Here is a 20,578-nt window from a genome sequence, read left to right on the forward strand (position 1 = left end):
AAGATCTGCTGAAGTGATCAGATCTGAGGTGTTTGTCTGCTCTGCTACCTCCTGCTTCTCATGCAGGCACCAGGACCTGGGGGCACACAGGCCTGAGGGCTCTCTCTGGTTTTCCCAGCTCACACCCTCCTTCTCTCTCTTTCTCTCCTTCTCTGTCCCTCCCTCTGTGTCTGTATGAAACCCTATCTTGATCGTGATGTCGTCTGGTGAGGCTTGTTCTCTGGGCTGTCTCTGGTGTTGAGCTCAGATTACGCCCTGTAGTCAGGACTCGTTCTGGGAGAACACAAACACTTCTCAGAGCGTGTGTTTGTCCTGCTCTCTCCTCCTCCTCTCTCCCGTCCTCTCTCTCTCCCCGTATGTGTGTTGGTGTCGGGGCTGTGGAAGCAGCAGGTCTTGTGTCTGGGTGTGGCAGAGATCCACAGAGTGAAAGTAGGGCAAGCAGAGAGACATGTCCCTAACACCAGGGCCCCAGCCTGGAGCAGCCAGCCTGGAGCACACACACACACACACTCACACTCAAGCTCACGCTCACACACACACACTCACACACATTCACACACACACATTAACACTCTCACACACCTCTATGTTTATTTTAAACAGGCACAACAGTTGGTGTCAATGTCGTGTTAAACAAAACATAAGTTAGTCCTCCATTCTTGTGCCCAGGGACCCTGCGTGTGATCGGGTTCGGGTATCCTCATGTGTAAGGTCAAAGCTTCGACTGATTTACCTTTTTTATTTTCTCCCTCTCCTCCTCCCTCCCCTCCCTCCTCTCTCCTCTCCCCCTCCTCTTCCCCTCTCCTCCCTCCCTCCCTCCTCCCTCCCATCCCTCCCCTACTCTCCTCCCTCCCTCCCCTATCCTCCCTCCCCTCTCCTCCCTCCCCTCTCCTCCTCCCTCCCCTCCCTCTCCTCCGTCTCTCTCCTCCCTCCTTTCTTCTCCTCCCTCCCCTCTCCTCCTCCCTCCCCTCATCAGCAGCTGCAGGGAACACCCCGAGCTTGGTCACGAGGTGCTGGCTCTGCTCTGCTGCCTGGGCTTTCAGCTTTCAGCCCTAACAGAGCCCATTGTTGTCTGATGTCTGTGTTAGGGCCTCTCGTCTCCATTCATCAACCCTCTCACTAGCCCTGCCTCAGCCCTCTCACTAGCCCTGCCTCAACCCTCTCACTAGCCCTGCCTCAGCCCTCTCACTAGCCCTGCCTCAACCCTCTCACTAGCCCTGCCTCAACCCTCTCACTAGCCCTGCCTCAATCCTCTCACTAGCCCTGCCCTGCCTCAGCCCTCTCACTAGCCCTGCCTCAGCCCTCTCACTAGCCCTGCCTCAGCCCTCTCACTAGCCCTGCCTCAGCCCTCTCACTAGCCCTGCCTCAGCCCTCTCACTAGCCCTGCCTCAACCCTCTCACTAGCCCTGCCCTGCCTCAGCCCTCTCACTAGCCCTGACTCAACCCTCTCACTAGCCCTGCCTCAGCCCTCTCACTAGCCTTGCCTCAGCCCTCTCACTAGCCCTGCCCTGCCTCAACCCTCTCACTAGCCCTGCCTCAACCCTCTCACTAGCCCTGCCTCAGCCCTCTCACTGGCCCTGCCTCAGCCCTCTCACTAGCCCTGACTCAACCCTCTCACTAGCCCTGCCTCAGCCCTCTCACTAGCCCTGCCTCAACCCTCTCACTAGCCCTGCCTCAGCCCTCTCACTAGCCCTGCCTCAACCCTCTCACTAGCCCTGCCTCAACCCTCTCACTAGCCCTGCCTCAATCCTCTCACTAGCCCTGCCCTGCCTCAGCCCTCTCACTAGCCCTGCCTCAGCCCTCTCACTAGCCCTGCCTCAGCCCTCTCACTAGCCCTGCCTCAGCCCTCTCACTAGCCCTGCCTCAGCCCTCTCACTAGCCCTGCCTCAACCCTCTCACTAGCCCTGCCCTGCCTCAGCCTCCAGCTCAGGGCTCCTGCAGTAGGCTGGTGACCCAGGCTGTCCACAGCTTTAGAGAATCACAACAGAAGGAGAGATGCTCAATCCTCAATACTTGGTTGAACAAGTAATTGGCAGTGTGACTTATAATTGTCAGTGTTTTTTTCCGACTCCTGCCATTGTTTAAAGCTCAGCAGTTAACAAAGCTTCCTTCTCCCCGGGGTGAGCTGTCAGGAGCCAGGCAAGGCCCCTGCTGAATAGAAGACTTCAGGCCATTGGCTGCCAAGTACAGATGTTGTCGAGGTTACCACCTCTCCTTACTTCCTCTCACAGGCTTGCTCGTTTTCTCTCTCTCTCTCTCTCTGTCTCTCTCTCTCTCTCTCTCTCTCTCTCTCTCTCTCTCTCACTCTCACTGTTGCCTAGTTGTCAGACAGTAGAGAAGAAGAGCTCTTTGTTCAACAGCTGTTTTCTGTTGTGAGGATCTGGATGGCCACAGGTAAGGCCCGTCATCTCTCCTAGATCACAGCTGCTTTCACTTAGCATGGGAGGCAATACAGGTTGGGTCTCTTTATACAAAACATTTGAGTTTTCATCTGAAACGGTCCCTACCACCACTAGGAAAAGGAGGAGCACTTGATTGACAGGTTTGAAAACCTGAATTAATTGATTGTAATTGTAGTTTTCCATGTCTTTGTGTAGCTCTATTTCTGCTTCAGTTCCTCGTTGATGTTGCTAGGATGTGAGAGGGCTTGGCAGAGAGTGTATCCCTCTTAGCAACAGGTGAATAGCTGTCTAAGGCTGTTGCTAAGGGCCTGGAGATGGAGGGGCGTGTGGGGGGGTCCTTGGAGCTGTGTCCAGGCACTTCCTTATCCTGTCTCTCTGGAGGTTAGAGCCAGCCCCCTCCCTCCTGGGGAGCCGGCCCCCTCCCTCCTGGGGAGCCGGCCCCCTCCCTCCTGGGGAGCCGGCCCCCTCCCTCCTGGGGAGCCGGCCCCCTCCCTCCTGGGGAGCCGGCCCCCTCCCTCCTGGGGAGCCGGCCCCCTCCCTCCTGGGGAGCCGGCCCCCTCCCTCCTGGGGAGCCGGCCCCCTCCCTCCTGGGGAGCCGGCCCCCTCCCTCCTGGGGAGCCGGCCCCCCTCCCTCCTGGGGAGCCGGCCCCCTCCCTCCTGGGGAGCCGGCCCCCTCCCTCCTGGGGAGCCGGCCCCCTCCCTCCTGGGGAGCCGGCCCCCTCCCTCCTGGGGAGCCGGCCCCCTCCCTCCTGGGGAGCCGGCCCCCTCCCTCCTGGGGAGATGGGCTTGAAGAGGTCGGTAGTTCTGGTTAAAGGGTCATGTTCGTGGAACAGAAGTAATCACAGCCCTTTTATGGCATATAAACGCTGTCCTGAGACATACAGTATGGGGTTCAGTTTGGCTCACATCTGACTGCAAATCAAGAGGTTGCAGGTTCAGATCCTCTTTAACTCTCTTCAACTGTGTCTGCTAGGAGGGTGTTAAGTCTTTTGCTCTCTTTCTCTCTCCGGTGCTGGAGCCTGACAGGATGTGTGTAAACTGTATGACGGGTTTCTGTGGTGAATTTGGACGGCGCTTCCGTCAGCGATTTCTGCCCACAACTCTTGTACCTGTGACTTCCAGCGGTCTGATCTCAGCCACATGCTGCTTTCTCACGCTTTGCTACGCAGCGCTGTCTGAGCTTCCTCCTCCTGCTGGCCCCAGACGTCATGTCTGGCTGGCAGCCGTACAGCTGAGTCCCCAGCTCTAACTCCCGCAGTGTCTCCCCGGTGCTGGCGTTCAGCCGTGGCCCTCCTAGCTCCCTGAGGTCCAGAGATCAGACCATACAGCATGTGGTGGACCGGCCTGGGTTAACTCTAACCCTAACTGGGGATCTGCTGGGTTGTGTTTGTAGCAGCAGCCCTGTGAGGTCTGCTGGGTAGACGAGAAGCCCTCAGGAGTCTCCAGGCTGGGGGTGAGATCATGGAGGACTGCCCCCTCCCCCAGGCTGTCTCCCCCAGCCTGGTGGCCCAGCCCTGCCCCCCTCCACCAGGCTGTCTCCCCCAGCCCGGTGGCCCAGCCCTGCCCCTGCAGAGCTCCAGTGTGGTACTCCCGGAGAGGCTTCCAGGCCAGGGGAAACTAAAATTACAGGCAGCTTTCGGTTTCCATGAATCATATTTTCAATCAATCCTTGTCTCTAATTATAGGCAAGGGTAGTTAATGCTCCATGTGTTTTACTGCACCTCTGGATTGGCCCCCGCTAGAAGGTTCTGGTCTGGTTCTGGTCACAGCTCTGCACAAACTTTTGAACCGCAGATAGCGTTAGGAGTTAAGGTCAACAGTTCACTTTATGCTGTTGGTTCATTTGAACCTGTTCCGGTTATTTTACTAGTGCGTCTGACCATTCAAGACATGGCTGTACCAGGATCAGACCTAACAGACTGTACCAGGATCAGATCTAACAGACTGTACCAGGATCAGATCTAACAGACTGTACCAGGATCAGATCTAACAGACTGTAACAGGATCAGACCTAACCAGACTGTACCAGGATCAGATCTAACAGACTGTACCAGGATCAGATCTAACAGATTGTACCAGGATCAGATCTAACAGACTGTACCAGGATCAGATCTAACAGACTGTACCAGGATCAGATCTAACAGACTGTACCAGGATCAGATCTAAAAGACTGTACCAGGATCAGATCTAACACTGTACCAGGATCAGATCTAACAGACTGTACCAGGATCAGATCTAACAGACTGTACCAGGATCAGATCTAACAGACTGTACCAGGATCAGATCTAACACTGTACCAGGATCAGATCTAAAAGACTGTACCAGGATCAGATCTAACAGGCTGTACCAGGATCAGATCTAACAGATTGTACCAGGATCAGATCTAAAAGACTGTACCAGGATCAGATCTAACAGGCTGTACCAGGATCAGATCTAACAGACTGTACCAGGATCAGATCTAACCGACTGTACCAGGATCAGATCTAACAGACTGTACCAGGATCAGATCTAACAGACAGTACCAGGATGGATTTAGAGACGCAGGATCCCCTGCATCTCGCCAGCTGGTGCAAGATGGCCGCCCTCCCTGGAGTCAGGCTGCACATGTTTGCAGAGGATTATTTGTGGTCACTTGATCTGGAGACAGGCTTGTTAAAAAGCTGTAACCCACATTACTAACATGTGACGTGAACTTGTCCCCCCCCCCCCCTCTGGATCCGAAATCAGGACCTCCAGCTGAGCTGCTGGCACACCAAGGCACCAGGACATGAGCCTCGTTAACAAACCTCCCAGGAAGGGCATCAGGACCACAGCTGTTCTGACTAGTGCTGTCTACTTGTTTGGGTTACAGATGTCAGCCCAGCCCAAGCTATGTAGTTGTGTTGTTTTAGCCGTATCCTTTTTAGGATCCGGTTATGTGACCTTTTTCTATGTACCTCATTTCAGCCTTGTCTAGATGACAAGTGGATGTTTTGCATCATCTTCTTTGAATCACCATCTTTTTAATCCTTAATGCCGGTTTGTTGACATAGCTGGGATTAGAGCTATCTAACCTGAAAGGCTGCTTAGAGAGGTCCATCTAAACATAGCGTGACGTGTTAGGCCGTGTCAACACCAGCAGGGTTCAGTTGAAAGGTCACCGGTGATTGATGGGAAATGCTCTTTGCTCCATGCGGCTTACTGCCTTTCTATTTTCTGCCCCTGTGGAGAGATTGAAGAAGGTGTCTGTTTAGTCACGCGCGTTGCTAGGCGTGTCAGCTGCTCGTTGCTAGGCGTGTCAGCTGCTCGTTGCTAGGCGTGTCAGCTGCTGTCCTGGAGGGAATCCAGAGCGCCGCTACATAAGAGCTGTGTTAACATTCAAGCAGCGGACTATAGCTCCTGGGCATGCTTGTATCCATGTGTATGTCTGTAGAGTTGTGCCCCCTTCTCAGCAAGCGGCCAGGCCAGAGGAGGAGGGCAGGGTGACTGTGCTGAGAGGTGAGTGGCTGTGTGAGTTCAGCAGGGAGGTGCGTTGTCAGACAGGATCCTCCAGGTTTAGTCAGTGATTCATGCAGCCTAGTGAAGAGGGTGTGTGTATCTAGCGTCAGGGCTCCAGCCCAGCGGAGCAGGGCAGATACGCTCTGAGCAGCACTGAGGAGTGTCTCTCAGCCTGACTCACTTCCTGTGTGTTCGTAACCGCATCATTCTGTCTTGGTGAAACTCAGACACAGCAGGGATTGTAGTGAAATGCTCCACAAAGTCTGGAAACAGTGTGAACCAGCCATCCATTCAGGCTGTCTTCAGTTGTTATTCTCTTGTTCCCAAACAGCTTCTAACTCTAATCACTGATCCTGGTACTGCTCTCTAGACCCTGATCTAACCTTAACCCTAAACCTAACTCTGGTAGGTATTCTTGGTATCTGATCTGATGAGGAGTGACTGGTTCCTGTGTCTCAAACAGACTCTCCAGGGCCGGCACAACGCAGAGGACGTGTTCCCAGCCCCCTTCACACCCTGCTGGCTGTGTGTGGAGGGAGGGAGGGGGGGATGGGGTGAGGGAGGGGGAGGGGGGGATGGGGTGAGGGAGGGGGGGATGGGGTGAGGGAGGGGGGGGGGGGGGATGGGGTGAGGGAGGGGGGGAGGGGGGATGGGGTGAGGGAGGGGGGGATGGGGTGAGGGAGGGGGGGGGGGGGGATGGGGGTGAGGGAGGGGGTGAGGAGATGGCAGATGTGTTTCCATGGAGTTGGGGGGCCTCTCCTGTGGTTACCGGAGACTCTTGACATGGCCTGACCCCTGACCTGTGCCTGACCCCGGCCTCACAGCAGGGAGGGGTCAACTTACCCAGCCCCTCCCCCCCTGAGCCTGGGCGTTACGTCAGCCGGCCGGGGGGCCTCTGGGACGACGCTAACCCCCCCACACCCTCCGCTGTCTGAAGGAGGCCTGGAGCAGCCAGGAATGTTCCGGAGCTGAGGCTGTAACACCACTCGCCTGCCAAAACCTCATTTCATGTTCCGAGGGGAGATTCCTTTCCTATTATATCCTTCGTCGTTCAGCTTTTCCAGACCCCTCCTCACCTCTTCCCCTCTGAACCCCTCCGACCCCCCTCCTCACCCCTCCCCCTCCTCACCCCTCCCCCTCCTCACCCCTCCCCCTCCTCACCTCTTCCCCTCCCCATCCTCACCCCTCCCCCTCCTCATCCCTCCCCCTCCTGATCTCTTCAACTCTTCCCCTCCTCACCCCTCCCCCTCCTCATCCCTCGCCCTCCTCATCTCTTCACCTCTTCCCCTCCTCACCCTTCCCCCACCTCAGTCATTCCTGAGTGATTGTTTTCTGCCTCTGAAAAGCTGTCTATTAGAGCTCTGATTCTCTCCGTTCCTCCAGATGGAAAGTTTTGTTTGATGCTTTCCAGACCCGAGTTTTGGGGGGGTTAGCCATAAGTTACCTGGAAGTTAAAGTCCATGAGTTTAGCTGAACTGCTTGGTCTTTTGCAGCCAGTAGAGAAACATTAAGGTTAGATGTGGTATCCAGGGCTCCAGACTGCGACCAAATAGTCACATTTTGCGACCAGTTTTTGAGACAATGTCAGCACACGTTAGCAACGACGCATAGATACCACGTTCTAGTAAGACAGCGATATCAGCGTCTAAAATCGCCCCTTCTAGGAGGACTGATGGATAAGTGCATCATACATATAAGGCATACCTAATACTTGCATACAGTACGTAATGTCACATTAGATAATGTATTTAAACTCAAGCTTGTGTGGTGCGTCGCTGTATATCAGTTGTAAAAATGACAACCAACGTAAGCACACCCCACAATTTCCACAGAAATTGTACCCTCTCTAGTTACATTAATAATTGCATTGCAGGTCGATTTTAAAGGTGTGCCCCTACATTTTCTGCTTGCGCTCCTAAAAATTTTCATTCAGGGGCTACGGTGCTCCTCGTAAAAAAAGTTAGTCTGGAGCCCTGGTGGTATCATTAGGGTGTGATGTGGTGTTAGGGTGCGATGTGGTGTTAGGGTTAGATGTGGTGTTAGGGTTAGATGTGGTGTTAGGGTGCGATGTGGTGTTAGGGTTAGATGTGGTGTTAGGGTTAGATGTGGTGTTAGGGTTAGATGTGGTGTTAGGGTTAGATGTGGTGTTAGGGTTAGATGTGGTGTTAGGGTGCGATGTGGTGTTAGGGTGCGATGTGGTGTTAGGGTTAGATGTGGTGTTAGGGTTAGATGTGGTGTTAGGGTGCGATGTGGTGTTAGGGTGCGATGTGGTGTTAGGGTTAGATGTGGTGTTAGGGTGCGATGTGGTGTTAGGGTGCGATGTGGTGTTAGGGTTAGATGTAGTGTTAGGGTTAGATGTGGTGTTAGGGTTAGATGTGGTGTTAGGGTGCGATGTGGTGTTAGGGTTAGATGTGGTGTTAGGGTTAGATGTGGTGTTAGGGTGCGATGTGGTGTTAGGGTTAGATGTGGTGTTAGGGTTAGATGTGGTGTTAGGGTGCGATGTGGTGTTAGGGTTAGATGTGGTGTTAGGGTTAGATGTGGTGTTAGGGTTAGATGTGGTGTTAGGGTTAGATGTGGTGTTAGGGTGCGATGTGGTGTTAGGGTGCGATGTGGTGTTAGGGTTAGATGTGGTGTTAGGGTTAGATGTGGTGTTAGGGTTAGATGTGGTGTTAGGGTTAGATGTGGTGTCATTAGGGTGCGATGTGGTGTTAGGGTTAGATGTGGTGTTAGGGTGCGATGTGGTGTTAGGGTTAGATGTGGTGTTAGGGTGCGATGTGGTGTTAGGGTTAGATGTGGTGTTAGGGTTAGATGTGGTGTTAGGGTGCGATGTGGTGTTAGGGTTAGATGTGGTGTTAGGGTGCGATGTGGTGTTAGGGTGCGATGTGGTGTTAGGGTTAGATGTAGTGTTAGGGTTAGATGTGGTGTTAGGGTTAGATGTGGTGTTAGGGTGCGATGTGGTGTTAGGGTTAGATGTGGTGTTAGGGTTAGATGTGGTGTTAGGGTGCGATGTGGTGTTAGGGTTAGATGTGGTGTTAGGGTTAGATGTGGTGTTAGGGTGCGATGTGGTGTTAGGGTTAGATGTGGTGTTAGGGTTAGATGTGGTGTTAGGGTGCGATGTGGTGTTAGGGTGCGATGTGGTGTTAGGGTGCGATGTGGTGTTAGGGTTAGATGTGGTGTTAGGGTTAGATGTGGTGTTAGGGTTAGATGTGGTGTTAGGGTTAGATGTGGTGTTAGGGTTAGATGTGGTGTCATTAGGGTGCGATGTGGTGTTAGGGTTAGATGTGGTGTCATTAGGGTGCGATGTGGTGTTAGGGTGCGATGTGGTGTTAGGGTTAGATGTGGTGTTAGGGTTAGATGTGGTGTTAGGGTTAGATGTGGTGTTAGGGTGCGATGTGGTGTTAGGGTTAGATGTGGTGTTAGGGTTAGATGTGGTGTCATTAGGGTGCGATGTGGTGTTAGGGTTAGATGTGGTGTCATTAGGGTGCGATGTGGTGTTAGGGTGCGATGTGGTGTTAGGGTTAGATGTGGTGTTAGGGTGCGATGTGGTGTTAGGGTTAGATGTGGTGTTAGGGTTAGATGTGGTGTTAGGGTTAGATGTGGTGTTAGGGTTAGATGTGGTGTCATTAGGGTGCGATGTGGTGTTAGGGTGCGATGTGGTGTTAGGGTGCGATGTGGTGTTAGGGTTAGATGTGGTGTTAGGGTTAGATGTGGTGTTAGGGTTAGATGTGGTGTTAGGGTTAGATGTGGTGTTAGGGTTAGATGTGGTGTTAGGGTGCGATGTGGTGTTAGGGTTAGATGTGGTGTTAGGGTTAGATGTGGTGTTAGGGTGCGATGTGGTGTTAGGGTGCGATGTGGTGTAAGGGTTAGATGTGGTGTTAGGGTGCGATGTGGTGTTAGGGTTAGATGTGGTGTTAGGGTTAGATGTGGTGTTAGGGTTAGATGTGGTGTTAGGGTTAGATGTGGTGTTAGGGTTAGATGTGGTGTTATTAGGGTGCGATGTGGTGTTAGGGTTAGATGTGGTGTCATTAGGGTGCGATGTGGTGTTAGGGTGCGATGTGGTGTTAGGGTTAGATGTGGTGTTAGGGTGCGATGTGGTGTTAGGGTTAGATGTGGTGTTAGGGTTAGATGTGGTGTTAGGGTTAGATGTGGTGTTAGGGTTAGATGTGGTGTTAGGGTTAGATGTGGTACCATGTAAACAGTCATTCATTCAGCGGCCATTGTATATGTTTCTCAAACAGCTTGGATAAGTTCCTGAATTGTTTAGGTTTTCAGGAATATCCCTCCCAATTTTCAGAAGGAGTAATTGGCCATGAAATGATTGGAGGGGAAAAAACATGAATTCTGCTCCACACAGAATAATGCATAAGATTTCCAGAGAAAAGCTTTCCCTGACATAGCACTCTGCTACAATGTTTGATTTGCGACACTTAAATCATATTGTGTACAGGAAAAAAGCCATTAAACTGTTTACATTTGGGATTAGACTGTCAGTCGATGGATAGACCCAGTCCCCTTTCTTGGCCTCAGACAGTTCAAGTTGCAGGGTGTGGACTAAGAGTGAGTGTGTGCGTGTGTGTGTGAGTGTGTGCGTGTGTGTGCGTGCGTGTGTGTGTGAGTGTGTGCGTGTGTGTGTGTGCGTGTGTGTGTGAGTGTGTGCGTGTGTGTGTGTGTGCGTGCGTGTGTGTGCGTGCGTGTGTGTGTGAGTGTGTGCGTGTGTGTGTGTGCGTGTGTGTGTGAGTGTGTGCGTGTGTGTGTGAGTGTGTGCGTGTGTGTGTGTGTGCGTGTGTGTGTGTGTGCGTGCGTGTGTGTGTGAGTGTGTGTGTGTGTGTGTGTGTGCGTGTGTGTGTGTGTGAGTGTGTGTGTGTGTGAGTGTGTGCGTGCGTGTGTGCGTGCGTGTGTGTGTGTGTGTGTGTGTGTGCGTGTGTGTGTGTGTGTGTGCGTGCGTGTGTGTGTGAGTGTGCACACATGTGGAGGCTTGACGATGTGAAAACGTTGCAAAAGAGAAACGACCTCTAAACCACTAATAGTGCTCTGGAGCCCACAGAAGGAGAGAGGCAGCCAGGAATAGTGGATGTTTTTGTTGTGAGGCTGGGCTGGAACTTCCACTACGGTTATGTCTCCATTCAAACTCCAGGACCTTCCCTCTCGAGCCTGCCCCCGTTCCCCTCCACCCAGCTATGGAACCAGCCGCTGTGGGGAACTGATTGCGGTCTTTTCCTTGTGACTCCACTTACGTGCTTGGTTTCTGTCTAGCGGTCTCTCGCTCCAGTTGTGAGCAGCTTTGTGTTGGAAGGCTCTGACGTTGGGGTATGTAAGCATGCCTTTGGTCGGCGGATTAAATCATTCTTCCCAGCCCCAGGCTCGTCTCAGGTCTGCCGTTTGCATGGCCTCATGGTGCATGAATACTCTCTCTGTAACATTCATCCTCTTCAGAACGAGGCAGGCTGTGCGTTTTACAAGCGTGAAACAAACAGCCTGGTCTTGTCTTCCTCCAGGCCCTTGAGAATCGGAGGGTGTGTGTAGGAGCAGCACTGGGAGGACAGGTGGTCTGGAGGGACACCCTGGCTGTAATCCTCCAGTAATCCTGTCTGGGCCTCAGGACTCGGATGCCTGAGTAAACCAGCCAGATACCACTACGCTTCTCCAGCCAGCCAGAGGGGGTTTAGGCTGATCACCTCCATTCAGGGTCGGGGGCTGGGACATGTGCAAAACCAGCCCAGGCCCCAGCTGTAGATGGGGACTCTGTACTGGGCTGTGTGAAGAGGGGAGCTCTTGTTGCACGCCAGAGCACAGAGAGATAAACCTTCATCTTGGGCAGACTAAAGTCTCCTGCAGGGTGATGAGTCACTCACACAGCACTGCTTCCACAGGTCCTGGAACAGGAGTGACTTCACAGAGCCCCTGCTAACAGCACAGTCGGCAGGATGTTTAGCAGCTAGACTGTAAATCTGGGAGGCAGTAGCTCAACTGCGTGTGGATGAAAAGAGAGAGAGAGACGTTGAATTTAGCATCGGAGGACCACTGAGTGAGTGATCACACAACCACAGGAGTTTCCCAGACTTGAGGTTCTGGCTTTGACTGATGCAGCGCTGCTCACTGGGATGCTAATCATAGACCCACTGCTCTGTATGTCAGCCAGACAGCCAGACAGCCAAACAGACAGCCAGCCAGACAGCCTCAGCAGATACACTCCATAGCTACTATTTATGTCCATCCTCTACCCTCTCACATGCGTTTCTCCCCGTTATGTTTCTCTCCTCTGAGTGGTGTGTTTGGGACTCGGGGTGCACTTCATGGTCTCAGTGTGCTCCTCCTCTGCATGGGGCTCCTCCTCTCCTCCTCTGCATGGGGCTCCTGCTCTCCTCCTCTGCATGAGGCTCCTGCTCTCCTCCTCTGCATGGGGCTCCTGCTCTCCTCCTCTGCATGGGGCTCCTCCTCTCCTCCTCTGCATGGGGCTCCTGCTCTCCTCCTCTGCATGAGGCTCCTGCTCTCCTCCTCTGCATGGGGCTCCTGCTCTCCTCCTCTGCATGGGGCTCCTGCTCTCCTCCTCTGCATGGGGCTCCTGCTCTCCTCCTCTGCATGGGGCTCCTGCTCTCCTCCTCTGCATGGGGCTCCTGCTCTCCTCCTCTGCATGGGGCTCCTGCTCTCCTCCTCTGCATGAGGATCCTGCTCTCCTCCTCTCCATGAGGATCCTGCTCTCCTCCTCTGCATGGGGCTCCTGCTCTCCTCCTCTGCATGAGGCTCCTGCTCTCCTCCTCTGCATGGGGCTCCTGCTCTCCTCCTCTGCATGGGGCTCCTGCTCCCCTCCTCTGCATGGGGCTCCTGCTCTCCTCCTCTGCATGGGGCTCCTGCTCTCCTCCTCTGCATGGGGCTCCTGCTCTCCTCCTCTGCATGGGGCTCCTGCTCTCATCCACAGGATCACGTCTGACACTCAATGAGGTCTTCATGGTATCCTTGACGATGAGAGCCTTAAACAGGCCGTCCCTGGGCCCTGACGGCTCCAGCTGCTCCTCTCTAACACACCCTGTCTCACATGCTCTCAGCTCCTCTCTAACACACCCTGTCTCACATGCTCTCAGCTCCTCTAACACACCCTGTCTCACATGCTCTCAGCTCCTCTCTAACACACCCTGTCTCACATGCTCTCAGCTCCTCTCTAACACACCCTGTCTCACATGCTCTCAGCTCCTCTAACACACCCTGTCTCACATGCTCTCAGCTCCTCTCTAACACACCCTGTCTCACATGCTCTCTGCTCCTCTCTAACTCACCCTGTCTCACATGCTCTCAGCTCCTCTCTAACAGTGCGTGTCCACTCCAGCGACGTGAATCGCTTGGCATCGCTCGCTTTCCCACAGTGCACCATGCTCGGGGGGTGTCAGACAGATTAATGCAGAGTTGTAGTTCTCTAAAGTCACTGTTGTAGTTTGTATAAAGTCATGGCAAAGTGTGCAGACTTGGGATTACGTACTCGCAATATCGATCAAAATACAACTTGTAGCCTATACAAAATACTGAAATGTTTAATAGACATACACGTTGACATGTGTAAAAACGTTTTATTACATGACTCGAAGTCTCTACTAATCTGTCGATACAGCTACTGTAGGGAGTCCAGCCGGGCTAGCTAGCTAGTTACTGTACCACAGAACGAAGTTACGTAATGTGACGAGACTGAATTTGAAAGTACAAAAAACCCACCAGGAGCACCAACAACGTCGGCAACCCTGCGCCAGGCCTCATTCTTTTTATTAATGTCTCTGTACAAATACAGAGACGTATCGTACAGGACTGGATATGCAGCTACACAGGCGATTAGTTTCTCTATCTTGAAACTGAAAGCTAGAAATGTTTACCATGGTTGCTACGTTACGAGAAACAAGAAAACACTCAAATTGGCCATCGCTCCTCATTTGCATAAAGTTGAGAAAATCTAAACTCGGATCGCGTCGCTACCCACAATGCACCACGCAAGCGATTCGCCTAGCTCCATTGAAAATGAATGGAAAGCATTGTAGCAGTGTAAACGCACCGTAACAGGCCCTGCTACAGCCTGTTACACCTCCCCTCCCCCTCCTCTCTCACATGCTTTCCCACAATAGAGCTGTTCACCAGTGAGACAGAGTAGGGTTTCTGGAAATGCTTTGTGTTTTTCACCACCAAGGTGCGAAAGTCATTAGTGATGGTTATTGTTGATGTTTGCACACGCAGACACTAACGTGCAGTAACAGTCATGAGTGCCTCTGCTTAAACACATCAACATAGGGTGTTCCCAGCCAGGATGGTGAGCCTGCTTTGATCCCATGATTTAAAAACTGTCATAACATTATGTTGTGTACACTAGGTGTACCGGTTGTTATCAAACTGTACTGTGTACTATGTTCTCTATAATGACAACACACCACGTATCTTAGACAGGTCCTCAAACTGCAGTCTCAACCTAGACATGTTTCTGTGTCAGTAGGCTTGTTCTGATATGTTGACAGTAAACAGGGTCCTCCCAGGGCTCCAGCCAGGCGAGGGCTGCTCTTCTTGAGAAAGGACGGCTTCAGGATTCTCATGGTGGACGTGATTCTGTTTAGACTCGTTCGCCCAGCATGTTTGACGTGTTTCTGTTTAGACTCTTACGCCCAGCATATTTGAGGTGCTTCTGTTTAGACTTGTTCGCCCAGCATGTTTGAGGTGTTTCTGCCCAGCATGTTTGAGGTGTTCCTGCACAGCATGTTTGAGGTGTTTCTGCCCAGCATGTTTGAGGTGTTCCTGCACAGCATGTTTGAGGTGTTTCTGCACAGCATGTTTGAGGTGTTTCTGCCCAGCATGTGTGAGGTGTTTCTGCCCAGCATGTTTGAGGTGTTTCTGCCCAGCCTGTTTGAGGTGTTTCTGCCCAGCATGTTTGAGGTGTTTCTGCCCAGCCTGTTTGAGGTGTTTCTGCTCAGCATGTTTGCGAGGGTTTGACTGATATCTCTGCTGGGTCTTGTGGTCTCCGGGCCCCTAGCCCTGGTGTCCTAGTTCTGGTCTTAGGCTTTTGTGTTTTTGAGCTTGTTTGTGAGCTGGTGTGTTTGTGCGCTGGTGGACAAACGTCCTCTGTAGTGAGAGGCTGTCCAGGGTAGGGCTGGGCGATATGGGTAAAAAATCACGATTTTTATTTATATTTCCATTCGATAACGATAATAAGACAATAGACCACAGATCCGTAGTAGTAGGCTAGAAAAATAAGTATCTTCCTCAACTTTTTCCCTACACTCGGCATAAAGTTTAGGCAGCGCGTTTTTCCTCAAAAAACGCATTTATATGCGTTCTGCAGAGAAGGGAGACTGCCGTTGGTCACGGTTTGGAATGAAAGGGAAAAAACGGGACGGGGCTCCAGTAGTCAGGGGGCTCCAGTAGTCAGGGGGCTCCAGTAGTCAGGGGGCTCCAGTAGTCAGGGGGCTCCAGTAGTCAGGGGGCTCCAGCACTCTGGGGGCTCCAGCAGTCTGGGGGCTCCAGTAGTCAGGGGGCTCCAGTAGTCAGGGAGCTCCAGTAGTCAGGGGGCTCCAGTAGTCAGGGGGCTCCAGTAGTCAGGGGGCTCCAGTAGTTAGGGGGCTCCAGCAGTCTGGGGGCTCCAGTTGTCTGGGGGCTCCAGTTGTCTGGGGGCTCCAGCACTCTGGGGGCTCCAGCACTCAGGGGGCTCCAGTAGTCAGGGGGCTCCAGTTGTCTGGGGGCTCCAGCAGTCTGGGGGCTCCAGTTGTCTGGGGGCTCCAGTTGTCTGGGGGCTCCAGTTGTCTGGGGGCTCCAGTTGTCTGGGGGCTCCAGCACTCTGGGGGCTGCAGTAGTCAGGGGGCTCCAGTAGTCAGGGGGCTGCAGTAGTCAGGGGGCTCCAGTAGTCAGGGGGCTCCAGCAGTCTGGGGGCTCCAGTTGTCTGGGGGCTCCAGCACTCTGGGGGCTCCAGCAGTCTGGGGTTCCAGTTGTCTGGGGGCTCCAGCACTCTGGGGGCTCCAGCAGTCTGGGGTTCCAGTAGTCTGGGGGCTCCAGCACTCAGGGGCTCCAGCAGCTAGGTGCACCTGGGACCCCTTACAGCCTGACCCCCTTCTGCTCTCTACACCAACAACCACTCCACCTTCCTCCAACCACACCCCCCCTTCGCTAAAGGCAGTTCATGGAAAACAGTTGGACTCAAGATGTATCGTTTCCACTCAGTAGACACCTCTGTCCTGTCCCCTCCCTCAGAACTGCAAGCTAACACTGAGCCATTTCTGTGTCACAAACTCTGGACTGGGAAGTGCTGCTCCTGTTGTTGTTGCAGTGGCCTATGTGTTTGGTGTTCAGTCTGGCCTCTTCTTGCGGTCCTTAGATACACTGCCATTATTGCTAACAGAATTGCTTGCAGTTTATTATTGCTAACAGTCTATCATTGTTCCTGGCGTTTTTGGTAACAGACAGGAACAGTGCTTGGTCCTCTTAATGTTTGGTTTGTTTTTGTATAAAGATATCTTACTTAGCGCCCCACGATAATGACACCACTAATTGGATTCAGAGTAGATTGTGAAATTGGCTTCCACTTGCCGGCCAGCAAGAAGTAGTAACATTTGGCATTGGAAGTTGTGTCGGCCGGTTGGTGGTGATGGTGGGGGGGCTGGGTGCCTTAGAACTGCCCTGAGGCTGAGGTTGTAATGACATGCTACAATCTGGCCATCAGCCATGAATAATAATAACCATGCTGTTCAGAAAGGAAGCCGATATCGTCATGGTTAGGTAAGCTAGATGACGCTAGCCCATACTTGGTGAGCACCTCTGAAGTTTCACACCACAGGGTTCAACCTCCAAGTCCAGTACTTTAGATGGACAGAGCCACATCTGGGGGGAGGGTCAGCCCTGGCCCGATGCTTGAGCGGGAGCCTCATACCTGGGGGGAGGGTCAGCCCTGGGGGGAGGGTCAGCCCTGGCCCGATGCTTGAGCGGGAGCCTCATACACTGAAGATCCCAGGACTAACGCGAGCCAGGCCTCCACAGAACCCACCTCCTCCGCTAGCCGGGACCCGGACGTGCTGCCTAGGTCTTCATCTGAGTCCCTCTCACCTTCTCCCTGTCTAACCTGTCTCCTCTCCTCCCTGCAGATGGAGTCTCCGGTCTCCACGCCTGCCCCTCCACCCCTCCACTTGCTGGCGGGCAGCAGTGACATTGCCTCCCCCTGTGAGCAGATCATGGTCCGCACGCGCTCCGTAGCGGTCAACACCACGGACGTGGCCCTGGCCACCGAGCCTGAGAGCCTGGGACCCTGCGAGCCGGGGACCAGCGTCAACCTGGAGGGCATCGTCTGGCAGGAGACCGAGGACGGTAAGGACTCTCCTGCTCCCTCTGACCTCTGCTGCCTCACCTCTGCTGTCTGACCTCTGCTACCTCACCTCTGCTGTCTGACCTCTGCTGTCTGACCTCTGCTGCCTGACCTCTGCTGCCTGACCTCTGCTGCCTGACCTCTGCTGTCTGACCTCTGCTGTCTGACCTCTGCTGCCTGACCTCTGCTGTCTGACCTCTGCTGCCTGACCTCGGCTGTCTGACCTGAGATTGGTGTGTGTGTGTGTGTGTCAGGGGTGGGAGTGTGTGTGTGTGTGTGTGAGTGTGTGAGTGAGTCAGGGGTGGGAGTATGTGTGTGTGTGTGTGTGTGTGTGTGTGTGTGTGTGTGTGAGTGGTGCGAGTAGCTGAGGAGCTGCATTCTTCTGGGACCTTCTGATAACATGTCAGACGCTGAGGAGAGGCGAGATGTTGGCTTTTATTTCATCCTTTTCCATTAGCACAACTGGCGTGAATGGCAAAGGCTTGCCGCTGATGAATAATTCATTCTTTAATGCAAAAGAGACATACTTCAAAGAGCAGCATTAGGCGGTGGTTCTGTTCCAAACCTGCTGCTCACAACAGAGGCAGCTCATCAGCATGCTGGGAGCCAGGGAGCTGATCACAGTGGATCTAGCTTTTGTTGTTGGCTCCATCTTTATCAGTTCTCTGGGGGAGGACAGGGAACTGCCTCGGCCCTCTCACAACCAGCCTCCAGCTCTCTGGGGCAGGACAGGGAACTGCCTCGGCCCTCTCACAGCCAGCCTCCAGCTCTCTGGGGCAGGACAGGGAACTGCCTCGGCCCTCTCACAGCCAGCCTCCAGCTCTCTGGGGCAGGACAGGGAACTGCCTCGGCCCTCTCACAGCCAGCCTCCAGCTCTCTGGGGCAGGACAGGGAACTGCCTCGGCCCTCTCACAACCAGCCTCCAGCTCTCTGGGGCAGGACAGGGAACTGCCTCGGCCCTCTCACAACCAGCCTCCAGCCTTCCAGGGCTCAGACATTAGTTCCTGCTGCAACACCATCCATCACCAAGCTAAAACCTCTTTCAATTCTCAGAAGCGCCCGCCTTGAGTTGGGAAGCTCTTGCCAAAGGCCTTTCAGACACATGACCCCGGCGTGGTCGCTTCTCCAGCTAACTGGTGTTAAGGACTCCTTGCAGGGAAGTAAAGAAGAGAACAGGGAGGTTACTGTTACCTGCTGGCCATGTACAGAGCATGAAGAAGTGCTTGATGTGAAGTGTGAGAGTAGGTGTGTGTCATGGCCCTCCCCACCAGTGAACCAGTCAGGTGTTCGTGGGGAGCAGTGCTGGTAATTATGCCCCATTGACTTCAATAGTATGTGCCTGCAGAGCCGGAGAGCTGCAGTTTCTGGACCGCACTTTTAGGACCGCGGACCATAGATTTATCTGACAGCGCCACCTAGCGAATTGGATGACAAAATATACTATTGAGTGTCACTAGATCGCAACAAGATAGGCTATTTGAATGGTTTGAGAGAGGCAAGAAACAAGGAAAACTCTGGGGAATTTGATTATTCAGATATGGATATATTTAAAATATATATACAATACCACCCCTCAACAAAATACACCTGCATCGCTCCATCCAGCTCTTCATCATTCCCTCCAACCCATCAGCTACTCTTGAGAGCAACATTTTGAAGCTGAAGTTTCAGCACGGCATTTCTAGATTTTCGCGACCACCAAAAGTCCAAAAAGTGCGACCAAAGCAGTAGGTAAAAGTACAGTAGCTAATGTGAATCACGTGTGGTTATGTATAAAACCAGTGTTGTGAAATGATTTCGACAGTAAAGTTGAAGTTAGATAACTAACGTTAACTTTATTGTCCAATTCAAGACCCAGAATTGTTTTACACATAACCACACGTGATTCACAGCTACTTACACTCTGATTCTCGTCCATCTTGTTATGAAACAAGCTACATTCACTTCCTCTTCTTCTTGTTATAATTTAATGTCGAGCCCTAACCTATATTCACGACTGCACGAAAATATTGATTATCTTGTGGCGCTGTCAGATAAAACTAGGGTCCTAGAACTGCGGTCCTAGAACTGGAGCTCTCCGGCTATGCAGGCACATGCTACTCGTTGACTTAGCGGCGCTGCATTCAAATGGCTGTGATTCAGGGCTAGCCATGGTCAGAACAGTAGAGAGGGGAGTTACTATGGTAATGCTGGGGGGGTTGGTATGGTAATGCGGAGGGAGTTTCTATGCTAATCTTGCAGGAGTTAGTATGCTAATGCAGCGGCAGTTTGTATGGTAATGCGGGGGGAGTTTGAATGGTAATGCGGAGGGAGTTAGTATGGTATTGCGGGGGGAGTTAGTATGGTAATGCGGGGGGGGTTAGTATGGTAATGCGGGGGGAGTTAGTATGGTAATGCGGGGGGAGTTAGTATGGTAATGCGGGGGGAGTTTGAATGGTAATGCGGAGGGAGTTAGTATGGTAATGCGGGGGGAGTTAGTATGGTAATGCGGGGGGAGTTAGTATGGTAATGCAGGGGGGGTTAGTATGGTAATGCAGGGAGAGTTAGTATGGTAATGCGGGGGCAGTTTGTATGGTAATGCGGGGGGATTTAGTATGGTAATGCGGGGGGATTTAGTATGGTAATGCAGTATGGTAATGCAGGGAGAGTTAGTATGGTAATGCAGGGGCAGTTTGTATGGTAATCCCGAGGGATGTGCGTGTGTGTATGCATCCGGATATGGAGCATAGGATCTTTGATATGATTGCCTATGTTGCCTTGGCAAAAATAAAGTGGTTTGGACCACAGCAAGTGTCATTTGAGGATGTCATTACTGGATGTAAATCAGATACAGTTTACACCCCCACAGCCCGTCGCGGAGGTAGCAGGAGAATGTTAGTAAATACAGTCCACTTCTCTTTACAGCAACTTCACATTACTCAAGCTGGGGCTCCAAGCTTTAGAATGAAAGCATTGTTGATTCTCCCCTAGAGGGACCAACCTTTGCAAGACTATTTAACTACCAAATGCTGACCTTCTCCAGGGTAGTATTTCTACAGAGCTGCTGATCAGTGATCCACCCCGTGCTGCTGTCAAGGTGAAGCCCTGACCCCCGGGCCTGACACACACACACACACACACACAAAGTAAACACACACAGTAGACACAAACACACAGTGTCACACAGTTACTGTAACTAAACACACGCACAGCACTCACCTGTCTAGAATACCACCCTCCTCAGCAGGCAGAAGAACGGGGAGGGCAATTTTTCTGAGGGTCGTGTCTGTGATTCAGGAAGAGGGCAGTGGTGTCTGTGATGCAGGGAGAGGGCAGTGGTGTCTGTGATGCAGGGAGAGGGCAGTGGTGTCTGTCTCCTCTCTCTCTCTCTCTCTCTCTCTCTCTCTCT

The 20,578-nt window shown here is 52.7% G+C and overlaps 1 protein-coding gene across 2 annotated transcripts in view; it reads left to right on the forward strand.

Moving 5' to 3' along the window:
* Window positions 1–20,578, forward strand: part of znf609a (zinc finger protein 609a) — a 93,325-nt gene that overhangs the window by 56,779 nt on the left and 15,968 nt on the right. For both annotated transcript variants that reach the window (XM_067234581.1, XM_067234580.1), the window contains exon 3: window positions 16,973–17,192. In XM_067234581.1, coding sequence (XP_067090682.1) covers window positions 16,973–17,192 — 220 coding nt within the window. The remainder of the gene's footprint in view (window positions 1–16,972; window positions 17,193–20,578) is intronic.

Source organism: Osmerus mordax, chromosome 4, assembly GCF_038355195.1.
Source record: "Osmerus mordax isolate fOsmMor3 chromosome 4, fOsmMor3.pri, whole genome shotgun sequence".
Lineage (NCBI taxonomy): Eukaryota > Metazoa > Chordata > Actinopteri > Osmeriformes > Osmeridae > Osmerus > Osmerus mordax.